General features: G+C 43.2%; 1 protein-coding gene across 1 annotated transcript in view; it reads right to left on the bottom strand.

Moving 5' to 3' along the window:
- LOC126484812 (alpha-tocopherol transfer protein-like) overlaps window positions 1–13,297 on the bottom strand; it is a 114,449-nt gene extending 101,152 nt beyond the window's left edge. The window contains exon 1 of the mRNA XM_050108409.1: window positions 13,272–13,297. Within this exon, the coding sequence (XP_049964366.1) occupies window positions 13,272–13,297 (26 nt within the window). The remainder of the gene's footprint in view (window positions 1–13,271) is intronic.
- Between the last annotated feature and the right edge of the window lie 598 nt (window positions 13,298–13,895).

Here is a 13,895-nt window from a genome sequence, read left to right as displayed (position 1 = left end):
CAGCAAGAAACTTAACATCAGGATTGATGGTCACGAAGTCAATGAAGTTAAGGAATTCTGCTACCTAGGCAGTAAAATAACCAATGACAGACGGAGCAAGGAGGACATCAAAAGCAGACTCGCTATGGCAAAAAAGGTATTTCTGGCCAAGAGAAGTCTACTAATATCAAATACCGGCCTTAATTTGAGGAAGAAATTTATGAGGATGTATGTCTGGAGTAGAGCATTGTATGGTAGTGAAACATGGACTGTGGGAAAACCGGAACAGAAGAGAATCGAAGCATTTGAGATGTGTTGCTATAGACGAAATTGAAAATTAGGTGGACTGATAAGGTAAGGAATGAGGAGGTTCTACGCAGAATCGGAGAGGAGAGGACTATGTGGAAAACACTGATAAGGAGAAGGGACAGGATGATAGGACATCTGCTAAGACATGAGGGAATGACTTCCATGGTGCTAGAGGGAGCTGTAGAGGGCAAAAACTGTAGAGGAAGACAGAGATTGGAATACGTCAAGCAAATAATTGAGGACGTAGGTTGCAAGCGCTACTCTGAGATGAAGAGATTAGCACAGGAAAGGAATACGTGGCGGGCCGCATCAAACCAGTCAGTAGACTGACGACAAAAAAAAAAAAAAAAGATAGGTAGATCACATAAATAACGAGGAGGTACTGAATAGAATTGGGGAGGAGTTTGTGGCACAACTTGACGAGAAGAAGGGACCGGTTGGTAGGACATGTTCTGAGGCATCAAGGGGTCACAAATTTAGCATTGGTGGGCAGCGTGGAGGGTGAAAATCGTAGAGGGAGACCAAGAGAAGAATACACTAAGCAGATTCAGATGGATGTAGGTTGCAGTAGGTACTGGGAGATGAAGAAACTTGCACAGGATAGGGTAGCATGGAGAGCTGCATCAAACCAGTCTCAGGACTGAAGACCGCAACAACAACAAATGTCAGAACTTCTGCTTTTGCCCACAGGATGTAGTAAAAAAATTATGTGTCTAACATTTTTTCTTAATATTTGAAATTATCGCCAGCTGGCGACGCTGTTAGACTGAGATGACCTTGAGATGCGTATTCTAGTGACGGCCGCTATAATTGTATCTGACGGGCCTCTTGAATTTGCGCGCGTAACTGCCTGAGTAGCTGACTTCAATGCTAATGAGTTCGGAAATGGCGCAGCATATCGAATTGTTCTTCTTCGCAATCTACCCTACGACAGCCTCACAAGGTTTTCAGACTCTTTCTGTCCACTCCGTGTACAGAACAAAGCGGTCTAGACGAGAGCTTTGTCTTTGATGAACATTCACCGTCGGGGACAGTATTCTGGGTTCCATTACTTAACCATCGGGACGTAAGTGTCTCACGACAGGTTATCAGACAACCAGTGAGAATTTGCTGCGCCTATTACTCTCTGTCAGCGTCCCACTAGTAAAGCTAAGCCTGCCAATGGTTTACAGAATTCTTATAATTGCAGATTGCACCTGTAGGTTCAGCTGTCTTTATATTTCGGTGTTAACCCTATGCTTCGTACTGTTGCTTCGAATTAGTTGTGCCTGCAAATAGGCAAACCAATAAACAGATTCGCGAAACAGGTTCCTGTCGCGATTTCCGGGACAATTCGTATCAGTGAGCTACACACACTTATGGACGTTTGTCCCGTCAGATGGTTCAAATGGTTCAAATGGCTCTGAGCACTATGGGACTCAACTGCTGAGGTCATTAGTCCCCTAGAACTTAGAACTAGTTAAACCTAACTAACCTAAGGACATCACACACATCCATGCCCGAGGCAGGATTCGAACCTGCGACCGTAGCGGTCTCGCGGTTCCAGACTGTAGCGCCAGAACCGCGCGGCCACTTCGGCCGGCCTGTCCCGTCAGAAATGGTGTCGATAGTGAGTGGGCACCGTAGTGTGAGTTACAATTTTGGAGAGATACTCTAGCCATCTATGTGTGTCCGTTTTCTGTATGTCCTGTCGTTTTTGCGCAGTCGTATTCTCAAATCCTGGAGGTACTTACGAATAACCCTGCAGGCCCAAAACCCTCCCGCATTGTAAAATGAAACTGTGGGAAATAGTTTTTTTTCACATTGTTGCTTCTAACTACCACAGTAATTAAACCGCACATTAATATCTTTCACTCCGAAAAAATTAGTGCTCGGAGGGTTGAAATGTCTTCGAGCCATTTAACGTACACTGTAACAATCTTCCGAAAGCCATCACGGACCACTGCGAGATGTGCGAGAAGTGAGTCAGTGAGGTTCTGGAAGATACCGGCAGGGATCTGGAGCCATGACGACTCAAGTGCCGTGGCCAGTTGCGCTGGGTATGTCGGTTGTCGCGCGATTAACCCAATCGAAGTGGTCCCACAGATTCTCCATTGGGTCCAAATCCAGGGAGTATGGTGGCCAGGTTGGTAAATTTATTCTCGTGCTCTTCGCAACACGCGCGTACACGTTGCATTGTCCTGCTGACTGATACCATCGTGCCGAGGAAAAACAGACTCTGTATAGGGACTAACATGGCCCATAAGCATAGAGGCATACTTGTGTTGATCCACTATGTCCTCAAGAACGACGAGATCACCCTTAACGCTCCTTCCTCCAGTCTGAAACCTACCGACGATGGTTGCAGGGTGTTTGCTTTCAGATGTTTCACGCCACTCAGATCATCGCTCATTTGTCCTGTGAATAGGCCACCTATCGTCACATAGGTCCAGTTGTGGTACTGGTGGGCGAATTCCATCCTTCGTACCTGATGGGTGCACGCACCAGGAACCTGCTGCGGAGTCCCATGCGCAGCAACGTTCGCTGAACGGTCGTTGATTAGACGGTATTGGTAGCCCCTTGGTTCATTTGAGTGGCCAGCTGTTCAACAGTTTCACGTTTATTCGCCCATACGCATTTCCACAGCCGTCGTTCACCCCTGTCATCTATGGCCCATGGTGCACTACAGTTGCCTCAGAGCCGGTTTTGGATAGCGCCATTTTGCCATACACGGTATACTTTAACCACAGCGGCACGTGAACAGTTTACAACTTTAGTCACTTCTGAAATGCTTCCACTTTTGGCCGGAAATCCAATGATAGTGCCATCAGATAAATCGTTCCGTTTCCAAACGACTACACTGTTTTCCGCATCCCACCGACACGGTTTATACGCCCTTCACTGCTAATGGTTCAACGTGCCGTCAGTGAGAGGTTATTGCACTTTGACGTCGAAGATTGACGTTGGTTACGTCAGTGTGACTGGACCATGTGCATGAGAGCCTGTTTGGTATGCTTGGACCTTTGTTAACAGGCTGCAATGGGACACTGTGTCAAATGGTTTACGGAAATCCGAGCGAACGGAATTTGCGTCTCGCCTGTCATCTGTGGTTCTCAGGACATTGTAGGAGAGAAGGGCGATTAGAGACTCATACGAGATAAGATATCTAAATCAGTGCTGATATATGGAAAGAAGCTGCTCTCTATCAAGGAAATTTGTTATGTACGTAATAAATACATGCTGAAGAATTCTGAGGCAAACCGACGACAAGGGTATTGGTCAGCAATTTTGGTTAGTAACTTTACGCTACGTATGTACAGGAGTTGCCTCCGCTTTTTTCCAGTTACTTGGAACTTCGCGCTGGGCAAGAAATTCGCCATAAATGCAAGCTACGTAACGGGCTAGTGCCAAAGACCACTCTCTGTAAATCTGAACTGAGATTCCGTTTGGACCTGGCGATTTATTTTCCATTGTTTCGGTTGCTGTTCAACACAAGGTATGTCTGTAGCTGTGTACTCCGCACGAGAGTTGGTACGACGGCCGAATTGATGTTACATCTGTACGATGCTCCTGCATGAATGATATTTTTGAAAGCAAAATCTAAAACTTTAGCTTTCCTTTTGCTGCCTTTTATTGCACACTAGACTCGTCGGCAGATGACTGAAATAAAAGACTTTGACCCATTTAGTGATTTCAGAAACAATGGTATCTGCAGATCAGTGAGTGATCTCCCTTTAATATGGTCTGACACAAGCTTTTGGAAGGTAGTGATGTAAGGCTCAGAGAAAAAAGTGCCACAGCATGCCACTGGAAAAAGAAATCTCAGTGGCCGTCTACTCATCTGGCAGGGGTGTTAGCAGATTACGCCGCCACCAGCGACAATTCATGCAAGGATATAATGATCGTTGGTAGCAGGGAAGTGGTCGCCAATTCTGGGCACCGACGATTTCTCCTGAGCCAACCGCGGCCGTCTCGGTCCTTTAACAAGTGGATCTGACCATTAGGTGTTTTTGTTGCTAGGTGGGATCGCGTCAGAGATATGAGTTTTTTTTTAATGGGATGCTATAGTTTGGTACTTATTTTTTGTTAGCGGCTGTAGAGAAGAATCCAGTGATGTGTAACAGTGAGGTCTTTGAAGGTCAACGAAGGTCACAGAGGTAGAATGAACGTCCATTTACAGGTGTCGGAAGTGATAACCATTGGTATCAATGCAGTGCTGCAATCTTCTTATCATGGATTGAGTCGTATTCCTCATCACTTCGGCACTTATCGAAGCACATGCTCAGATAATTCTCTCTCTTATATCGTGGAAATAGTAAATATTCGCCGAATACGGCGTATCTATCTAACCTGCCATTGACATGTAAACACCATGTGACGGTTTCGCAATACAACACTAATATGAACGGTAACACTAATATCGTCGAATCAAGCGAATGTGAATGATGTATTCCTTCGAAGAACAAGTCGACATACTTCTCATTTACGGAGAATGCCAACGAAATTCAGTGAGAGCTATAGACTTATACGCTGAAAGATGTCCTCAACGTACTCACCATATGCGCCGTACATTTAAATATGTGTATGATAAATTGAGAACAACTGGATCTTTAACACGCCGGAAACATATCCAGCAAAGGAAAGTTACTAACGAGGAAATGCAAATTGGTACGATTGCCACTGTGGTTCGAGATACTTGTGTTACTTCGCGTCAAATTTCTAGGGAATCTGGCATGAGGCAGAGTAGTGCTGCCGTTCGTGCTCTGTATTGCCAGACATATCATTCTTACCATATCAGTCTCCGCAAAGAACTAACTGGTACGGATTGCATGTGTCGCATTGAATTCTGCCAATGGGCTCAACTTCAGATTCAGAGGGACGACTCATTGATTACTTTAATTTTATTTACTGACGAGGCTACATTCACAAACCATGGAAATGTTAATTTGAATAACATGCATTATTGGGCAATTCAAAATCCATGTTGGCTGTTGCAAATTGCTGAAATTCAGAATAAAATGAAGCAGGTTACTTTTGATAAATTGACTCAGAGAGGTTCTGGCAAAAAATGTTCTGGGAAATGAAGCAAATAAATTATTATTAAAAAGAAAGAACAATATTGTGTGAACCAAAGTGTGAAACAACGTGCTATTAATAAAATATCTATTAAAATATTTGTGGAACACCTATTTAAGAAGAATGTACACTTTACAAAGGATAGGATGTCATTATTAAAAAATTAATTACGTACTTATTGAATAAAAATATCCATTTTACAGGGTCCAAGCTTTTGTGACGACTCCTTTATTCATAATGTGGTCTTGTGCACTATCAGATATAGAAGTTACTAGTTTAAATATCATCATAACTGTGAACCATGCTGCGGCTCGCGTTGGTGCTGTTTGTAGGTTTCCACCCTCTGTTGGAGACCAGACAGTATCGTATAGTTGGCGTGGTAGCGGATGCATGTCTCCTTCTAATGTTGACAGCCGCCACTCGGTTTCGCGAGCGTTGCCAGTCCGCTAGTGGCAGCAGCGGCGGTTATCGATATGTAGTAACTGTTGCCCTATCTTTGGGGCGCCTTCGTTTTTTCTCCGGGTCGTGTGAGTGGGTCAGTTTAGTTGCGGACTCAGGAGCCAGGTCTGCACAGAGCGGGAACACGCCAGGACCGCTGGCGGCATGCATGGACTGCAATATGGAAGGGCTGTAGTCCCGAGGGAGCACGATCTCGTCATAAACCGGATCCAGCAAACTTTAAGATGAGTGCATTTCAATCCGAGAAGAGATACCTCTACCATTGTGATATCTCGCGATTCTCCAGTGACTTGGGTTCGTGTTGCTGCTCGTAGCGTCGCCGAGGCGAAGAGCAGCGAGTGGATTTCTTTTGGAAGGCGGATCGGAATAGCTTTCCTCGACTTCTTATTACTATTTATTGCGTTCAGCTTGTTACAATTTGTTAAGTTCAACCAGCGATAATTTTTCTTGCTGGTGGCCGCCAACGCCCCAGTTACCTGCCCTAGGGGTTAGTGTATGTTTCCTCGCCTTGCCACTGCTGTCCGGTAAGGCGTATACTTATGACAGCTTTATTGATTGTAGGCTGGTAGATGATTCTTCTACTCTGGTGGTAGGGATTCCTTTCTCGTTCTGAGCGCTCTAAGCCCACTATTCCGGGTACTTAGTGGAGACAACCGGTTTCGGCTTTGGCATAGTGTGCCATCGTTGCATTTGGTTTATCGAACGTCAGGTAGCTTCAGCAAGATTATCTTTAGTCAATCGATAGACTGCCACTAGTCTGAGTTACCATCTTGTGAAGGGAATGCAACTCTTGGATGCCTATCTCATCGCTCGCGAAAGTGTTTGTTGCCGGACTTTCTCATAGGTTGATTTCTTGAGCACCGTCTGTGGCCGCTTGGTTCTTGTAAGACACGTATGTTCTAAAAGAAGGTCTGATGGACAGTAGTTCAGTGTAACTCTCCTTCAGTCCACACCTTCTGCGGATATAATCTGCTTCAGTACCCTTTAAGGAACTTATCTACTGGTCCTTATGTTTTATTATTGTATTACTTATTACTATACCTTGTAATGCCTACATTAAAGGTTATATATGTCTAGTTAATAGTTCTGGTTGCCTTCTGGAATAAATCTAGCAGTGCAGTGTTGAGTGGACGTTAAGGGTTGTGTTACGAAGTTTTCCATCTTCTTATTTCACCCGTTTGGTGACCAGTTGCTTGTTTTTTAAGAAACCTTTGCAATTGTGTTTGCTGTTTTTAATTTTTTTTTTATTATTGCCGTTGCTGGCGTGTAAAGCCTTCAGCAGTGATTGTGGTAATTTACCTGAAAATTCTAATTTGGTATTTGTATTTTATTATTAAGCCTTAAAACCTTATTACTGCCATACCTGGCGTCTGATACCTTCTTCTGTGTTTGTGGCGACTTACCTTTAATATTTGAATACCTGTAAGTTGTAAATTGCAGGGAGTTCTTAAATTCTTAATTTATTGCCATTCTTGGCGTGTAAGGCCTTCAGCCGGGATTGTAGTCACTTGCCTTAAAATTCTAATTTGGTGTTTGTATTTACGCAGTAAGCCTATAAAACTTTATTTACTGCCATTTCTGGCGTCTGATGCCTTCTGGTGTGTTTGTGGCGACTTGCCTTCAATATTTCGATTCCTGTAATTTGTAAGTTGCAGCTAGTTTTAAACAATTCTTAACTTATTGCCATTCGTGGCATGTAAGGCCTTCTGCCCATTCACAGTGGCTTGCTTTCAAAACATTATCGGCTGTATCTGTATTTAATGGTGATTTGCTAAGTTGTAACTCACTGAAAACACTATTATTTACACAGTTGTTTATTCCTTCATTAATAACGTGTGGTATTTTTATTTATTGTTGAGTTGGAATTACTGGTTTAAAATAAATAGTGTGTAACTGTAAAAGGCAACCAATAGTATCTGATTACGGCCCCGTCCACAACCGTAACCGAATCCTGCCTCCCTTGACCACCACATTTCAAACTGCCTAATGGGGACAATTATTGATTTAAAAAATGCTGGAACATCCTTTCAAAAATTAATTTGTTGTTTTGCTATTATTAGCCTCACACTGAATGACACTTCATAGTTAAGATTTCAAAATGAGATATGTGCAAACTACACACGTTAAAATGCTTTGTATCGTCTCGGTTCCGAGAGTTCCGGAACCTGTACCGAAAATTGGAATAGAGATCATCATAAACATCATTTCCGCCCTTTTTATTGCTCATGAAAACCACACATTGCATGTTGTACCCCCATACAGCGAGACCTTCAGAGGTGATGGTTCGCCGGCCGAAATGGCCGTGCGGTTCTAGGCGCTGCAGTCTGGAACCGCGAGACCGCTACGGTCGCAGGTTCGAATCCTGCCTCGGGCATGGATGTGTGTGATGTCCTTAGGTTGGTTAGGTTTAAGTAGTTCTAAGTTCTAGGGGACTAATGACCTGAGAAGTTGAGTCCCATAGTGCTCAGAGCCATTTTTTTTTTTGGTGATGGTTCGGATTGCTGTTTACAACGGTACCTCTAATACCCAGTAGCAAGTCCTCTTGCATTGATACATGCCTGTATTTGTCGTGGCATACTATCCACAAGTTCATCAAGGCACTGGTCCAGATTGTTCCACTCCTCATCGGCGATTCGACATAGATTCCTCCGAGTTATTGGTGGGTCACGTCGTCCATAAACAGCCCTTTTCAATCCACTCTATTCGAGCGATGTTATCATGAAGGAAGTCATTCACTAGATGTGCATGATGGGAGCACGAATTGTCGTCCGTGAAGACGAATGCCTCGCCAGTACGCTGCCGTTATGGTTGCACTATTGGTAGAAGGATGGCATTCACGTATATGCGACACTCATCGGGGAAGAGAACGTGATGCCAATCCTGAGCGGTCCATTCGGCATGTTGTTGGGTCCATTTGTACCGCGCTGCATAGTGTCGTGGTTGCAAAGATGGACCTTGCCATGGACGTCGGGAGTGAAGTTGCGCGTCACGCAGCCTATTGCGCATAGTTTGAGTCGTAACACGACGTCCTGTGGCTGCACGAAAAGCATTATTCAATATGGTGGGGTTGCTGTCAGGGTTCCTCCGAGCCATAATCCCTAGGTAGCAGTCATCCACTGCAGTAGTAGCCCTTGGGCGGCCTAAGCGAGGCAACTCATTTACAGTTCCTGTCTGTATCTCCTCCATGGCCGAACAACATCGCTTTGTTTCAGTCCGAGACGCCTGTACCCTTCCTTTGTTGAGAGCCCTTCCTGGTAGAAAGTAACAATGCGGACGCGATCAAACCGCGGTATTGACCGTCTAGGGATGGCTAAACTACAGACAGCACGAGCCGTGTACCTCCATCCTGGTGGAATGACTGGAACTGATCGGCTGTCGGACCCCTCCGTCTGATAGGCGCTGCTCATGCATGGTTGTTTACATCTTTGGGCGGATTTAGTGACATCTCTGAACAGTCAAAGGGACTATGTCTGTGATACAATATCCACAGTCAATGTCTATCTTCAGGAGATCTGGGTACTGGGTGATGCAAAACTTTTTTTGATGTTTGTATAATGACACTGCTGCACTTGTGGCGAAGCAAGCTCTGTACCATTGTGAGAGATACAGAAGTGATGGGACTTAACCTAGTTCACTACTACCAGCGCGTCATTATAACATGTCTATGCATAACACACAAAGAATTGCACCATAACCTAAGAGTGAAATTGAAAAATTAAAATAGTTTTTCCAAACTTTGTCAATGTATGCTTCAGTATATTAATTTTAACATTGTGAAGTCTCATAATGATCTAATGATTATAATTCGCTAAATACATTATTTTTTGAAAAATATTTGGCGCTAAACAATGAAGCTAGAAAGCTAAAAATTGGTTAGAATGTGCAACTGTATGTCCCAATCAGAGGTTACAAATATGAGACATGGGACTTAGGGAAGCAGGAGAAGGTGTGGACGGGGCTAGTCAATTTATTTAACGTAATAATTTTTTATAAACAATATTTTTAAAAAACTGGCTAACACAAACTGCAGTGACGGCTGAAGGCCTTATTCAAAAAATGTTGTGTGTGAAATCTTATGGGACTTAACTGCTAAGGTCATCAGTCCCTAAGCTTACACACAACCTAAATTATCCTAAGGACAAACACACACACCCATGCCCGAGGGAGGACTCGAATCTCCGCCGGGACCAGCAGCACAATCCAAGACTGCAGCGCCCTAGACCGCTCGGCTAGGCCTGAGAAAAGTCCCTACAGTTGCGTAAGCGGTGAGACATTCAGCCAAGAGTTATGCTCACTTAACAAGATGGCAACTCAAACTAGGGACCGCTTAAACGCCGACCAGCGCACTCGCAAAATCCACCTGAGATGCGATAACCAATACCACGATAGAATAACAGTTAACATCGTCAAATGACAAGCATTTAATTACATAAGTTGGCTCCACCAAATCCTAGTACGCAGACAGGGTTAAGGCTAAACTGCCTATTCAAAATCTGACTAGATGCACATGGAACCGCAAAAGAGAATTCTACAAACAACTCAAACAATGCTGAAACGGTCACTATACAGCAACAAGAGGAACTGCAGGTAGACATGAACGCTAAGAACACAGAAACTGTCGAAAAACCAGATACACGTCGTCCACTGAGACGACCTACCGAACGACGAACCATCGGTCGGTGCCAATCAAGTCAGGCAAGGGAAACGTCGGAGTATAAAACCGCCAGTTGACAGCTTGATGGCATGAGGTCACTTCGACGGACGGACACACACGCAAGTGAAAGTTGCACTACCCGAATACAACGATCCATTCAACTTAAACTCGCAGAATCCGGCCCTCGGCGTGGTCGTGCAATCTCTCTCCATCGGGCAGTGCATACATCGCCGGCTCCCTCGGCGATTACTGGCGCTGTCAGACCTCAGTGCTGCGTCCGAAGCAAACTGAACTCTGTCACAATACACGTGCAGCTACCGGTGCCTAGAGCGGTTGGCAGCAGATGTTCCATTCGGCAGTCTGCTGCGCCCATCTATAAATAAAGCTAGGTACTACAATTACGACAGTCTAATCTAAAAGCCGTAAATTCAACTAAATACCTAGGTACTACAATTACGAACAACTTAAATTGGAAAGAAGACATAGAAAATGTTGTGGGGAAGGCTAACCAAAGACTGCGTTTTATTGGCAGGACACTTAGAAAATGTAACAGACCTACTAAGGAGACTGCCTACACTAAACTCGTCCGTCCTCTTTTAGAATACTGCTGCACGGTGTGGGATCCTTACCAGGTAGCACTGACGGAGTACATCGAAAAAGTTCAAAGAAAGGCAGCATGTTTTGTGTTATCGCGAAATATGGGAGAGAGCGTCACAGAAATGATACAGGATGTGGGCTGGACATCATTAAAACAAAGGCGTTTTTCGTTGCGACGGAATCTTCTCACGAAATTCCAATCACCAACCTTCTCCTCTGAAAGCGAAAATATTTTGTTGACACCGACGTACATAGGGAGAAATGATCACCACGATAAAATAAGGGAAATCAGAGCTAGTACGGAAAGATGTAGGTGTTCATTCTTTCCGGGCTCTGTACGAGATTGGAACAATAGAGAATTGTGAAGGTGGCTCGATGAAACCTCTGCCAGGCACTCAAATGTGATTTGCAGAGTATCCATGTAGATGTAGATGTAGATGTAGAAAGCGAGAGGGGCAGTAAGAGGAGACACTTCGCACCGAGAGATTAATCTGTCCGCGTCAGTCAAACACCTGTAACTGTGCCTCGGATCATGTCACAACCAGGCTGCCACTAAAAGTGTTTCGTCAAAAGTAGAAACTGAGCTCGTGAGGACTGTAAATTCTCCTGGATCGCTCAATTCTCACAGAAGTAATTCTCTGTGTGCTGCCCGTATTGTTGACAAACGGCGTGGCAAGTGTCGAGATTATTTTCCACTGCTGAGGGGAGTAATTAACTTTCTGTGATTTGAAGTCAGGGCGATAACCACTTTACTTGGAACTTACTGTAGAGGTCACCTCTAAAATGCTAATAGTGCTGTTTCCAATAGGGACATAATATTGTTTTCAGGAATATTATTCGCTTGTGCACGTGAACCTTTACTGAGTATATTAATCAGTTACAACTCAAAAATTTTATTTATAGTCACAATTTCTGATCCCGCTGAGTTAATAGCAAGTAGGAACATTTTCTTTGAGTGAGTATGAAGAGAAATGTGGAGTTGCAGGCTGGAAATTATGGTCAGTGTGTTCTCCATCACTTTCTGGCTGAGCACAAAAATAGTTATCAGGTCCCTGTAAACGGGGAAGCTTTATATATATTAATATACCTGCGGCTCCGAACATTGACAATCTAATAAAACCAAGCCATAGTTTTGCATGGAAGTGTACCAGTATGCAATTCTGTTCCTTTGACATTTCAGGAATCTTTCTCTTTATTGACGTCCACAAGTCATGACAGCATGCCTTGCTTACTTCTTTCCTTATTGCACACATTTATGGACTAACAAAGAAAAGTAAGTAAGTTCTTTTTGTAAACATGAACATTAAACATGATGTGTATATGTTTCGTAAGTTGAAAGTGGAGCGAGTAAGAATCAGTACCAGTAAAGAAGTAAGCATTATTTTCGGAGTTCTAAAGAAGTAAGCATTATTTTCGGAGATCTAGATTCATCAGCTGTGTAAACAAATACCGTAGAAGAGGATTTAAAAGGATCACGAAAGCATCACTTTGTACTTCTCTTCTTGGTTACTTGAAATATACATTTAAAAAAGAAAGTTACATTTACGAGGGCAAATGCGTCGTATTACTGGAGCAAATACCCATTTAAGGCCAGAGAAACCTTTGAAAATGCCTTCCTCACACTATGTAATTAGCAGAAACACTGTAATATTTGCTGTTTAAAATAAATGTCTCGTTCACACAACATAAATTACGAACGAAAAGCAATTGTAAGCAATTTCTATGTAAACAACAGTCTGCTAAAATTTTGGAGCATCTAATATGGCGACGCCGGCTTCAGCACATCGTACAGGGTTAATTCTGTAGCGCCGTCTCCCCTTATTTTTACCTCCATGCAGAAATATCACTGAGTTCCTAACAAGCGAAGATCGCAAGTGCCTGATATATTATAGAATGTACTTCTAGTATAAATGTATGTAACAATAATTATAACATATTATGTGAAGCGCACAAAAAAATATGTTAGGTTATTCTAAGACTAGTGTACTGATTTTGATCATCCTTGATTTTCTTCTTTGAGAGCTCGTAAGATGTCAAGTAGTGCAGCTACTATAGTGTTCATGTTTTCTATTAAAATAAGAATATCATTGCCCAGAGTTCTTACTCTTGGGGACATAAAGGAATCCAAAACAGTCAGGACGCTTACTGCCAGTATTCTTGCTGCAGTATTTTGAGCCGTTCATGAAACGAAATGGGTGTGAAGTTATACGCAACTCACTGGCAATACTGAGAGTCAGTGTCCATTGCTTCGTGATGTGTACTTTGTACAAATATTAGGGACTTACCGACCTCCTGTATTCATGGGTGGAGCGAAGGAAAAATAACTGTATGACTGGGTACGAACCCTAATCTTGCTCACCACACCAGGGACACAAAAGAACTATTTTACTGTCGACGTCGGTGCAATTCTCTGTTTAACTTCCTCATGAATGGATGTTACTCTTACGTGTACTATCATTTGACGACTATACTGCACCATTACGTAAAATAATACTCACCCTGATCCAGACAACGTAGTTATCATATATAAAAACTCACTGATGGTCTGATGTATTAAGTTAGCTGTGCTGATACGAAGATTAGACCCGAATATGTGTTGTACTTTTCTGTTATGGACATACAACTCATATCTGTGAAAGTACGACCTAACTCCATTCGAAGGTTGTAGATGCTGTTACATCTTCACACATGCAACACTGAAATGTGGGTTATGACATGTGTATGAAAAATGAACGCGTATAGGATATTTTTCGTGTAATGCTGCTTGTATTTAAGTGGGTGAAATGAGTTGCTTGGAAGTGAAATAGATTGTTTCAAATGAAAATAGACTGATGCAAGAATA

This window comes from Schistocerca serialis, chromosome 6 (assembly GCF_023864345.2).
Source record: "Schistocerca serialis cubense isolate TAMUIC-IGC-003099 chromosome 6, iqSchSeri2.2, whole genome shotgun sequence".
Lineage (NCBI taxonomy): Eukaryota > Metazoa > Arthropoda > Insecta > Orthoptera > Acrididae > Schistocerca > Schistocerca serialis.
This window is presented reverse-complemented; position numbering and strand designations above follow the sequence as displayed.